At 46.4% G+C, this 13,533-nt stretch overlaps 1 protein-coding gene and 1 pseudogene across 1 annotated transcript in view; both read right to left on the bottom strand.

Moving 5' to 3' along the window:
• The window catches only part of LOC122552367 (AP-1 complex subunit mu-1-like), a 44,764-nt gene extending 35,486 nt beyond the window's left edge, over positions 1 to 9,278 (bottom strand). Inside the window, exons 1-2 of the mRNA XM_087983096.1 lie at positions 9,153 to 9,278; positions 506 to 662 (exon numbers count right to left, since the gene is read on the bottom strand). Coding sequence (XP_087839222.1) covers positions 506 to 662; positions 9,153 to 9,194 — 199 coding nt within the window. The 5' untranslated portion in view covers positions 9,195 to 9,278. The remainder of the gene's footprint in view (positions 1 to 505; positions 663 to 9,152) is intronic.
• A 1,799-nt stretch (positions 9,279 to 11,077) lies between these two features.
• Positions 11,078 to 11,949, bottom strand: LOC148136392 (uncharacterized; annotated as a pseudogene).
• Between the last annotated feature and the right edge of the window lie 1,584 nt (positions 11,950 to 13,533).

Genomic DNA, 13,533 nt, shown 5'->3' with positions numbered 1-13,533 from the left:
GGCGAGGAGAGGGGAGAGGGAAAGGAGGCGGGGAGAGGGGAGAGGGAGAGAGAGACTGAGGGAGGAGAGAGGAGAAGGAGAGAGAGACTGGAGGAGGGGAGAGGAGAGGGAGAGAGAGAGACTGGGGGAGGGGAGAGGAGAGGGAGAGAGAGACTGGGGAGGGGAGAGGGAGAGAGAGAGACTGGAGGAGGGGAGAGAAGAAGAGACGGGGGATGGAAGAGAGAGTTAGTTAGGGAGAAGTGAGAAAGAGAGGAGGGGAAGAGAGAGCGAGAGAGAAAGAGTGGGCGTATGTGGAATAGAGATGGGGGGGGGGTGCAGGGTGTGAACACACAATGAAGTTAACACCAATAGATAGTGACAAGCCCCGGACACCTCACTGAGCTTTCCAGCACAGACTAATCTATAACCAAACAGTCTAACTGTCTGAAGAGCCTGTGAGTCTATTCTCACCAATGGCTCCAGGCCATTCCGAGCTCAGGTTTCCCACCAGATGGTGAAAGGATACAGTACAGGTTGCTGTGCTTAATCCACAGAAAGTGTACTTTGCCACGAGTCAGCAGCGGAGACACGGCCCCTTCATCTTCCTTCTGTGTTAACATCGGAATGAAGTGCTCGATCTCCGACATATCCACATCCCCTTTGTAGTTCCGACATATCAGGAGCTGCCCCGACGGAAAGATTCAGGAAAGGATTCTCGAGTTAGAAGACAACTAGAGACACAGGAGGCAGACACTGTACACGTTGATGTCTTGCTTTCCATGGAGCTGCTTGCTGGCCTGAATCCAGAGGCTGCAGCTAGCGGTGCATCACTCTCCGCTGAGTGTGACTAACTCAGAGATTCCCCTGTCCTTACTGCCTGTCGCAGGTTGATACACAAGGACGGAAGAGTCTGGAGCAACAGCAGACCATTCAGGCCCACCAGACTGCCCCACTGTTCACCGGGACCATCTCAGCCTCACTCCACTTGCCCGTCCGCTCTCCCTAACCCTTTAACCCATTAGTCATCAAAAATCTGTCTAGCTCCTCCTTAAATTTAATCGATGTTCAACATCTACAACCCTGAGGGCTGGTGAATTCCACAGACTCATGACCCTTTGAGAGAAGGAATTCCTCATTTCTGTTTTAAATCTGCCCTTCCTTATCCTAAAACGATGACCTCTCATTCTAGATTGTCCCACATGAGCAGAGATTCTCTACATCTGCTCTGCCAATTCCCCTTTAGCATCTTCTATACCTCAATTAGATCTCCTCTCATTCTTCTGAACTCGAGAGAGAGTACGGGCCTGAACTGCTCAATCTCTCCTCATAAGACCTCTGGGATTGTACCTCATTAATTCCATGTTATGAACACATCTTTCTTGGCTTCCAAGTGCCGGAGTGGGGCTCAAACCGAGCTTCTGATTCAGACGCAGGGACGCTACCCCCTGAGCCACAAGATGAGCCTAAACATCACTGCCCTCCCCTTTCTTGCTACTCACAGCTGTCTGCCCTCTCAGGTAGATGTACAAGGTGTAATGAGTCAGCTCGGACCAGAGTTATCTTCAAGCGCCCTGACCAATATCTACCCCTTAACCGACATCACCAAAACCATCATTGTCATGTTGATGCTGGGGCAGCTTGCTGTGTGCAGATGGTTTCTGCCTTTTCCACAGTTATGTAAGACGGCACCATATAAATGAGCTCATTGGGGCTCAGAGTTTCTGCTGCCTCTTTTGAAGACCGTTCCAAATACTCCCATCTGTATCCCTGGACACTATAAGGCAACTTACCAATCCACCTAACCTGCACATCTTTGGATTGTGGGAGACACAGACACGGAGAGGATGTACAAATTCCACATAGACAGTCGCCCGTGGATAGAATCGAACCTGGGTCCCTGGTGCTGTGAGGCAGCAGTGCTAACTATTGTGCCACTCTAACCTCTTCGTCAACTCAAATTGCGCATAGTGTTAGGTGCATGAGCCAGAAGGTGGTGGGACTGGGTGGTTTGCTCTTCAGAGGGTCGGTGGGGACTTGTTGGGCCGAAGGGCCTGTTTCCACACTGTAGGGAATCTAATCTAAACTCCTTCATCTACTGCCACAGCTGCAGGGCACAGGAACCAAATGCTTGTAACATCAAGGAACTTTGAGCAGATCCGAATACCAGACCTTGTGGGCCAGGCATACCAGCAGGACCAGGCCTGAAGTCAACTTTTGGTCAACTTCTTTCCATATCTGCTCAGCAGCACTCCATCCTGCAGTAGACATTCCCATTATTAAGGAACACACTTGTCACCAATTGCTTCCTGGATGAGCAATAAATGATGACTTTTCCTGCACCAGCTATGTCCTGAGAGAATGGTTACACCCAGTCTGAACTAAATGCAAAATACGCAAGGTTTATCAAACGATCGATCACTATTTAGCCACCTTTGTCTCTTTTTTCCTATTTCAGGAACAATCTTTTCTCCAGATATTAATCTGCGATTCTTGTGAGACTCCAGTGGGAGTTGGCAAGGGGGTGCTGTGTCTCACTGGATGTGGGTGTCAGTGACTGTCACTGGCCAGGCCCAGCATTTATTGCCCCACCCCTAATTGCCCAGAGGGCAATTAAGAGTCAACCATGTTGCTGGAGGTCTGGAGAGTCACACCAGCAAAGGACAAGAGGGATTTTCACAACAATCGTGGTTTAATGGACGTCATTAGAGTCTTAAATCCAATTGACTGCAAATTCCATCATCTACTGTTGTCGGACTTGAACTCAGGACATTATCAGGGTCTCTGGATTAAGTCCAGTGGTAATACCACTAGGTCATCACCTCCCACGTGCGCTCCCTTCTTGTTCAATTCCAACACGTGCAGTTTGATTTGTAACCTTGAGGAGTGAAGTCAAAACTATTCTTGTGGCAAACTAAATGGGATATGCAGTGGCCATAGCAACCCAGATTTCAAAATGGCGGGCCAGTCACTATCGAGTAACGTCAGATTTCTGTTTTGAGCCAATAAAGTACACTCTATCGGCATATGGTACAGTATTTGATATTTTGTTAACTTTACTTACAAAGAATCATCCCTTTCAATTTAAACTCTGCCTTCATTACCTTTTACCAGCATCTGTAGCAACAGCTCACTGCAAGTGACTGACTTCAAATTGGTTGTAAATGAAATGGAATTTGATACCTTTTTTGGCTTTTAGAAAGTCTGAAATTTTATATTTAATCTCCACATAAGTAACAACAATTTGCAATTAACATATCACACCTTTAAGAGTGGCAAAACTACCTTCACAGGAATGTTACTTCACAGGAGTGTACAAAGTTAAAAATCCCACAACACCAGGTTATAGTCCAACAGGTTTAATTGGAAGCACTAGCTTTCGGAGCAACGCTCCTTCATCAGGTGATTGTGGAGGACACAATTGTAAGACACAGAATTTATAGCAAAAATTTGCAGTGTGATGTAATTGAAATTATACATTGAAAAAATACCTTGATTGTTTGTTAAGTCTCTCATCTGTTAGAATGATCATGTTAGTTCCACTTTCATATGTAAATCACAAAACTTTTTTAAAAAAAAAGTTACTAGGTTAGGGTGGATTGGCCATGCTAAATTACCCATAATATCCAGGGATGTGTAGGTTAGGGTGGATTGGCCATGCTAAATTGCCCATAGTGTCCAGGGATGTGCAGGTTAGGGTGGATTGGCCATGCTAAATTACCCATAGTGTCCAGGGATGTGCAGGTTAGGGTGGATTGGCCATGGGAAATCCAGGGAGTGGGATGCTCTTTGTAGTGTTGGTCCGGGCCAAATGGCCTGTTTCCATACTGTGGGGATTCTATGATCTCCCCACAGCAACACCTTACCCAATGCATCAGGGAACTCCCCGACCAACAACCTCCACCATCACTCCCTGCCCCCCTCCACATTTTGGTTTGATTGATTAAGAGGTTACTTGATCAGAGATGTTTGATTGAGGAAGTAAACAGAAACTTCCTGGTGACAGAAACATTTACAATCCAAGATCACAGATTCTGTTTTGTTAAACACAGTGAGTCAAATTGATTTGTACTGCATTGCCTGAAGGGCTGATTAAAGTGTTCAATGGTAACATTCGAAAGGTAAACGTTTGAAGATATAAAGAAAAATCAAGAGGATGGTGAAAGAGTTTAATAATTGGGAATAATTAGAACACTCAAGTACCACAGGCTGAATGGCTTCTTTCTGTGCTGAATCTTTCAAATGATCCTATCGACAGAAAATGTTTCGCATATAAGAATCATAAAGTACGTTGGAGGAATTGACTTATAGTCAAACATCTTGGGAGTGCAGCAACATTCCACAAACAGCCATGAGGTAAACAACCTGTTAACCTGACACTGTTTGAAGGAGAAATATTGGTCAGGATAACTGTGGAGGAAATGCTCTGTCAATGAAAAGACTGATGTAGCATCTGACGTACCCATCTCAAAAGGCTAACAGCAACTCGGGTCGATCTTGACTCACTCCTGGCTAGGCCAGCGTTGTTTACCCATCCCTAGTTGTCCCTTGAGTTGAGTGGCTTGCAACCTATTTCAGAGGGCAGTTAAGTTCAGATGGATCTGTGGGTCAGGGGTAGGCTACTTTCTCCAGCGCTTTCTGACTTCATTTCAGATTTCCAGGGTTCACTCAGTGCCCATTTGAAGACAAACAGAGATTTCCTCACAACACCGGGAGAGAAAGACCTGCATTTTTATAGCGCCTTTCGCAATCTCAGGACAGTTCAGAGTTCTTTAGAACTTTCTCCCTTTTTGGTTGGTCTGTGGGTGTACCTACAGTGTGAAAGCAGGCTGTTCGACCCAATGAGTCCTCACCGATCCTCTGAACAGCATCTCACCCAGACTCACCCCCTACACTATCCCTACCCTGCATTTCCCATGGCTAACCCACCTAGCCTGCACATCCCTGAACACTAGGGGCAATCTAGCACGGCCAATTCACCTCACTTGCACACATTTGGACTATGGGAGGAAACTGGAACACCCAGAGGAAACCCGCACAGACACAGGGAGAATGTGCAAACTCCACACAGACAGTCACCCGAGGGCGGAATTGAACCTGGGTCCGTGGTGCTGTGAGGTAGCAGTGCTAACCACTGAGCCACCATGCCGTCCCAGACATGGACAGCTGCAGTTCAAGAATGCAACTCACTCGTCATCGTATTTACCCAGATGGACCACTGCTCACACCTTGTGGTATTTGCCACCTCTATCAGTGTGTGGTACTGGGTGATGGGTGTTGGCAGAAGCTCACTGCCACCAATCCTCTGTTTTTGCCCAACCTAGTACTTAGTGGTAGAGGATACACCACTGTAAAGTATCTATAGAACAAGCACTGTTCTTTGAAAACAAGAAGGCTTATTTGTACGATAGCAAGAAGTACAACTACATGTTTTCAGGCAAATTGTGTGAGCCATCAATAGTGTCATGACACCCAAACAGCCCCAAAGTATTTGTGGAAATATTGAACTTTTATATAGAGTCATAGAGACAGTAAGAAACTACAGAGTTTGTGAACACAGCCCAGTTTGTCACGCAAACCAACCTTTTGGTCCAACCCATCCATGCTGACCAGATATCCCAACCCAATCTAGTCCCTACTGCCAGCACCCAGCCCATATCCCTCCAAACCCATCCTATTCACATACCCATCCAAATGCCTTTTAAATGTTGCAACTGCACCAGCCTCCACCACTTCCTCTGGGAGCTCATTCCATACACGTACCAGCCTCTGCATGAAAAAGTTGCTCCTTAGGTCTCTTTTATATCTTTCCCCTCTCACCCTAAACCTATGCCCTCTAGTTCTGGAAAAGCCTACTGGACCTGATATACATACATGTTTGTTTGAAAAAAAAACACACATAATCTAAAGAATGCAAAATCAGTAGGTAGCTGGATAGAGAGAGAACCTGGACTATATCGCCTGGTGAGGTGTCAAGGAATATTCAAAGGGATGGACTTAAAATGGAAGAAATCTGTAACCGCTTGTGAGTTATCGCAGAATGCTAACATGACGGTAGGTAGCACAGCAGTCTGGGCAAAACATGTTTTGTGCCTTCTTCCCCTTTCAAAAATAGAGGGCAAAAGGCACTTCAACACTTGTCTGTGTGCGCTAACGGAAACCAATGTGCTATTGAACGGACAGTCAAGAAGGCACTCAACACGTCTTCTTCCGTAGGAGGCTAAGGAAATTTGGCAAATCCATAAGGACCCTCGCCAACGTCTAGAGTTGCAACGTAGCAAGCATTCTATCTGGATGCATCACGGTTGATATGGCAACTGCTCTGCCCAGGACAGTAAGAAACTACAGAGTTGTGAACACAGCCCAGTCCGTCACGCAAACCAACCTTCCATCCATCTACACTTCCTGCTGCCTTAGGAAAACAGCCAACATTATCAAAGACTCCTCCTACCCTGGTTATAATCTATTTCACCCCCTTCCTCCTGGCAGAAGCTTAAACGGAAAAGATCTAAAAGTTTAAGGAACAGCTTCTTCCTTGCTATTTTTGATGACTGAATGGACTTCTAATTTCAAATCTAACGTCAATCTTGCTTTTTCTGCACCTTCTTTGCAGCCGGAACTTTGTTTTCCTCACTCTGTTCAATCACCCTGTGATCTCTGTAGAGTTTGATCTGCCTGTACAACACGCAAAACAAAACTTTTCACTGTATTTAAGTACATGTGACAGTAATAAATCAAATCAAAGGTGCCCATTTGTTCTAATGGGGTATCCATGTGAACTAGCTCGGATGCTAACATTAGTGCGCATGAAAGTCACCATTGGAAGAACAATCCACTAGGCACCCCTGCACCGAAGGTAAAATGATTCTCTTTGAGTGCCAGTAGGAGTCAGACAGACAAATGTAAACAGGATAAAAGAATTTCAACTAACGTGCCAGGAATCTCAATCAACTGCTTAGCCATTGACACTATCCACTGTTCAGAAACAATCCAGAAACTAACCTAAACATATTAGGGTGGCACGGTGGCTCAGTGGTTAGCACTGCTGCCTCACAGCACCAGGCTCCTAGGTTCGATTCTGGCCTTGGGCGACTGCCGGTGTGGAGTTTGCACATTCTCCCCGTGTCTGCGTGGGTTTGCTCCGGTTTCCTCCCACAGTCCAAAGATGTGCAAACCAGGTGAATTGGCCATGCTAAATTGCCCATAGTGTCAGGTGCATTAGTCAGAGAGAAAAGGGACTGGGTGGGTTACTCTTTGGAGGGTCGATGTGGACTTGTTGGGCCGAAGGGCCTGTCCCTACACACTGTAGGGAATCTAATCTTATAACTTCCATCATTTTTCTTCAAACTCACTTCTCATTTCTAATCTGCGTGTATGTGTGTCATGTTATTCTTTCTTCCAATGTCTAGTAACTCATAAACTCACTCTTTTGTTAACTTAAGAAATGGGCTCCTTTTATAATAATTTAATCTCGGAGAATGTCATCAACAAGGTTGGTGATCCTTTTCAATTTTACATTGTAGCAAGCAAGCAAGCAAGCAACCAAGGTCCGGGGGGGGGGGAAGAAGGGAGTCTGTGGGTGAGTAACGAAAGGGAGCCAGTTTTATCCCTCCTCATTATGAGGAGGCACAGGAGCTGAAACTGGTGTACCTGTCTAAGAACTGTAATAACTCTGGGAACCTTGCCCACTCTCTGCTACCTAATAAAATGAGGTTAGAAATCACGACACCAGGTTATAGTCCAACAGGTATATTTGGAAGCACTAGCTTTCAGAGCGCTGTTCCTTCATCAGGTGATTGTCACCTGATCACCCACGTCCAACACCGGCGTCTCCAAATCATAATAGACTGGGTACAAGCCATACAACACAGAAACAGATCCTTCGGGCCAATCAGTCCACGCCAGACATAATCGCAGACTAAACTAGTCTGATCTGCCTGCTCCTGGTCCATAACCCTCCAAACCTTTCCTATTCGTGGACTTACCTGGCTGTTCTTTAAATGTTGTAACTGTACCCACATCCATTACTTCCTCAGGAAATTCATTCCACACATGAACTCCCTCTGCATAAAAAAAATTGCACCCCCCCATGCCTCTTTTAAATCTCTCTCCTCGCACGTTTAAAATGTGCCCTTAGTCTTGAAATTCCCCATCTTTGGGAAAAGACAACTGCCATCAACTCTATCTATACCCTTCATGATTTTGTGATGGTCACTTCTCAACCTCCTACACTCCAGTGAAAAAAATTCACAACCTGTCTCACCTCTCCTTATAACTCAAATCTTATGCCAAACCCCCACTTTCTCAATGGCAATTAAAGATGGGCACCAGATGCTGGTCTAACCAGTAACACCCACATCCCGTGAACACAGATTGTTAAACCGCAAAAACACAAGCTCCCACAATCATTAATAATCTAGGGTTTTTTGCTTGCGAAATCATTTGAGGGATAAATACAGACCAGGGAAAACCTCCCATTTCTTTGTGAAATCACAACACAGCATGTTTTTTTTTAACCTGAGGGAGCCAATACCGTTGAATATCTCATCCCAGAGTCACCCACCACTGCACTAACCCCCAGACTTGGGGGCAACAGTGGGGCATCAGTTTACATTTTCTTTCTCAACGCTCAGTTCACTGGAGCGAGACCTGAACCCAGGATCTTCGGACTCTGGGCTAAGGAAGCCATCCACTGAGTTAGTAACATTAAACCGGCGAATACTGCTGAGTACGCTACCAGTTTGATTACTGCTGTGTACAATGCAGATTACCAAGATCTGGGCAGCTAGAAGTAGGAACTTTACCTTTGGAAATTAAAACAAACCATGTGACGTTAAACCAGGCAAAAGTCGAGAAATTAGTATGTACCTTCTAAGAATTAAAAAGCCCTCTTAAGTGCAGATACAGTGACATCATTAAAGGCTTGCCACATCAAACCCAAGTATGATTCGGCATTTGTTTGCAAAAGCCAGATTAACTCACAACAACATTAACTGCCTCATTTCACAGTTGATGTCCATCTTTAGCTGCTGAAAAGGTGAGGGCTGGAGTGCTTCTGACCTACTAAATCTCTGGGAGGCAGAGACTCCAGACTAATCTAGACTCCAAGTCGTGTGGACAGGAACAACTCCCACCTACCCCTGAGCCATGCAGGTTCAACTCCCCCCCCCCCTTACCTTGCCTTTAAGGTCCAGAATAAAGACTGCAGAGGCTGACATTGGGAGCTGGGAGAAGTTGCAGAGAGTCCCAAGGAGCCAGGCAGAGAGGCAACTTCCTCCTTCTTGCCTTCCAGGTTGTCCAAGTCACACGCCCACGTCTGCGTCGGCAGGTACATCTGTCAGGGACCCACCCCTTAAGGGCGCGACAGGAAACAGCCACGGGAGCTGAGCAAAACCCAGGCAGGTCAGGGGGGGGGGAGAAACTCCCCACCCCTCCTAGTCCAGTCACACCCACCCACAGGCAAAAGGACCAGAAGGAGAAAGATCTGGGAGAATAGGAAAGGAGTTTGGGGGGGGGGGGTCGGGATTATGTTCAGTTCGTTTTTAATCATCCCGGTGATTTCTCAATCAGCAACAGTGCAGGCAATAATTATCCAGGAATTCGTCTCTTCTGAGAGACACCACAAGGCAAGTTTCGGAATGATTGTGCAAAAGTTGCAGAATCCTCCTTCTCATGGAATCCCCACAGTGTGGAAACAGGCCCTTCGGCCCAACAAGTCCATACTGACCCTCCAAAGAGTAACCCACCCAGACCCATTCCCCTACATTACCCCTGACTAATGCACCTAATCTACACATCCCTGGGCACTATGGGGCAATTCAGCACAGCCAATTCACCCTAACCTACACATCCCTGGACACTATGGACAATTTAGCATGGCCAATCCACCCTAACCTACACATCCCTGGGCACTATGTGTAATTTAGTGTGGAAACAGGCCCATCGGCCCAACAAGTCCACACCGACCCTCTGAAGAGTAGCCCATCCAGACCCATTTCTCTATGACTAATGCACCTAAACTGTGGGCAATTTAGCATGACCAATCCACCTAACCTGCACATCTTTGTGACTGTAGGAGGAAACCGGAGCAAACCCACGCAGACACGGGGAGAATGTGCAAACTCCACACAGACAGTCACCCAAGGCGGGAATTGAACCCAAATCCCTGGTGCTGTGAGGCTGTAGTGCTAACCACTGAGCCACTGTACCACCCCAGTCTACAAGTGACCTGAGGAAAGAAAGAAAGCTTATCTTGGCCCTTAGTCCTGATAGCTATCAAATTACCTGTAGGATTGTGACTATGGAACTCTCTGCCTCAGAAGGCGGTGGTGGGGGGAACATTGAGTATTCCTTTTAAGGAAGCTTCTTGTTGAGGACAGTTAAAAATCCCACAACACCAGGTTACAGTCCAACAGGTTTATTTGGAAGCACTAGCTTTCGGAGCGCTGCTCCTTCATCAGGTGGTTGTGGAGTATAAGATCGTAAGACACAGAATTTATAGCAAAAGTTTACAGTGTGATGGGACTGAAATGATATATTGCAAAAGACCTGGATTGTTTGTTAAGTCTCTCATCTATTAGAATGACCATGTTGGTTTCAGTTCTTTCACATGTAAATTCCAGAACTTTCTGAAAGGTACATTCTCAAGTGACCTTTAACAATAGGTGCCATGTCGGCCCAGATAATGCATTGACGGTGTGAGGTGCCCTGTGTGAGGCTGACTGTGCCCCAATGGTCAGACTGATTCTAATCTAAAAAAGGGATTTACAGAATCTTACATGGATTCATAGTTTTTCAGCAAAATAAAATGTAATTCTACAAGTAAAAATTCACCTCACAAACTTACATGTGTGTGCGTGTGTTTTGGGGGGGGGTGCGTATATATGAGTGTCTGTGATAGAGTGTGTATGTGTGTGAGTGTAAAGGAGTATAAGTCTGTGATGGGGGGTGTGAGTGTGGGTGTCTGTGTGAGCGTATGAGAGAGAGCTTGTGTATGAGAGAGGATCTGCGTGAGTGTATGGTTCTGTAGGAGTATGTGTGTGTCTATCAATGAATGTCTCTGTGTGTGTGTGTGTGTATGTGCGCGTGTAGTGCAGTGGGGTCACCTGGAGTGTGACATGAACCCAAAGTCCCGGTTGAGGCCATCCCCATGGGAACCGAACTTAGCTATCAGCCTCTGCTCGGCCATTGTGCGTTGTTGCCTGTCTCAAAGTCTGCCTTGGAGGATGGTCACCCGAAGATCCGAGGTCGAATGAAGTGTTCTCTGACTGGGAGGGAACACTCCTGTCTGGTGATTGTTGTGCGGTGTCCATTCATCCGTTGCCGTAGCCTCTGCTCGGTCTCACCAATGTACCATGTGTCAGGGCATCCTTGCCTGCAGCGTATGAGATAGACAACATTGGCTGAGTGGCATGAGTACCTGCCATGTACATGGTGGGAGGTGTCCCCATGCGTAATGGTGGTATCCATGTTGACACTCTGACACGTCTTGCAGTGCCTACCGTGACAAGGTTGTATGGTGTTGCCTTGAAAGCTGGGCAGTTTGTTGTGAACAATGAGCTGTTGGAGGTTTGGTGGTTGTTTAAGGGTGGGAAGTGGAGGTATGGGAAGGGTCTTGGCGAGGTACTCATCCTCATTGATAATGTGTTGCAGGCTGCGAAGGACATGGCGTAGTTTTTCAGCTCCTGGGAAGTACTGGACAATGAAGGGTACTCTGTCAGTTGCAGCACGTGTCTGTCTCGTGAGAAGGTCATTACGGTTTCCCACTGTGGCATGTCGGAACTGGCAGTTGATGAGTTGAGCATTGTACTCCATTCTTATGAGGGCATCTTTGAGCACCTTCATGTGTTTGTCATGTTTCTCCTCAACTGAACAGATCCTATGTATGTGTAGGGCTTGTCCATAGGGGATGGCTGTTTTAATATGTTTCAGGTGGAAGCTGGAGAAGTGTAACATCATGAGGATATCCGTGGGTTTGCGGTAGAGCGAGATGCTGAGGTGCCCATCCTTGATGGAGATGCGTGTGTCCAAGAATGAGACAGATACTAGAGAGTAGTCCATGGTGAGTTTGAAGGTGGGATGGAACTCCTTGATATCACTGTGTAGTTGTTTCAGTGACTCCTCATTGTGGGTCCAGAGGAAGAAAATGCCGTTAATATACCTGGTGTATAGTGTTGCTGACTGACCTGCTATGTTTTTGCAGCACCTCACTTTTCGACTCTGATGTCCCCAGCATCTGCAGTCCTCACCTTCTCACAGATTGTGAATAGTTGGGGCCCAAGCACTGAGCCAATGTGGTATTTGACCTCCACTCCAGAAATGACCCATTTATTCCGAGTGACATAACTGCACGGAGACCGGTATCCCATCGTCAAGTCACCTTTTACTTAGACATGCACAGTACATGGGCTCTGACCAGCAAGCTCAGAGCTAGTACCTAGCGTGAACAAAGCCCCTGCCACTCCTGTTTCTATGTGTCAGCCAGGGCTCCCTGATTGGCCCAGGTTAACAGCCCCAATCAGGGATCTCATTGAGATCCAACCTGGCCAACCCCGTTCCAAACACTACACCTACTCTCTGGGCTTAAGCTCCCTCGAAATTAGCTCAGTGCCAACTTTGACGAGTTTTTTTTCTCCAAGAGTCCTGGCAAGTCTTCTTGCACCATCTTCCTAAACTCACTTCATTGCCTCAGCACCGTGCCTCTATGGGTGCTCTCCACCTTGTCATATCATCTCTGTCACCACAAGGGGTGGTACCAATCACCACCGGGATCTGCGCAAGATCTGGTCAAGATCTGGCAGTCTGCTGCTGCCCTGCTCGGCATGGTTTATTTGCCCCGGGTATGTGAGTCTGAGGTTGGTTGGCAGCCTGCTATGCCAACAGGGTAACAGGCGGGTTTGCTGGATGTTGGGGAAATGTGCATTATCACTGTCCATGGAATGTCCCTTTTGATGTTGGTAACTAATGGAGATCCACTGGCCACTCGGGTGTTTCCTTTCCTCCTGGTGGTGGAATACGGATAAAGATTTATACACTTGTTCTTCACTATGTCAGTCACCTGCACACACACAACCTGGGTGCTGGGGAAAAATAAGCACTACTGCTGTAGGCGGTAATGTGGGGGGAGAGGCAAAAAACACAGGAGTATTGGACATTCTGTTAAAAAAAATTAAAAGGCAGCTGGATGGGTATATGAATAGGAAGGGTTTAGAGGGATATGGACCAAATGCTGGCAAATGGGACTAGATTAATTTAGGATATCTGGTCAGCGTGGACAAGTTGATCTGAAGGGTCTGTTTCTGTGCAGTGTATCCCGCTGACTCTATATGATACCATTTTGTATCTGTTAAGTGTTCTGTTATCACATCCTTTAGAATGGTTCCAATGTTTTCCCCTACTTCAGGGGATTCCCTACTTACAAACATTTGTGTTTATGACTGAGATCCAATTATAATGTAAATTATAAGGATGGAAAAGCAAATGTCCGTTTGTGCTCGCGAATGGCTATTTTATACTGCATGGTGTTGTGTTCCGACTTGAGTACAAATCAGTTTACAA

Source organism: Chiloscyllium plagiosum, unplaced genomic scaffold, assembly GCF_037043375.1.
Source record: "Chiloscyllium plagiosum isolate Xiang-an unplaced genomic scaffold, Cpla_swu_hap1 HiC_scaffold_45, whole genome shotgun sequence".
NCBI lineage: Eukaryota > Metazoa > Chordata > Chondrichthyes > Orectolobiformes > Hemiscylliidae > Chiloscyllium > Chiloscyllium plagiosum.
This window is presented reverse-complemented; position numbering and strand designations above follow the sequence as displayed.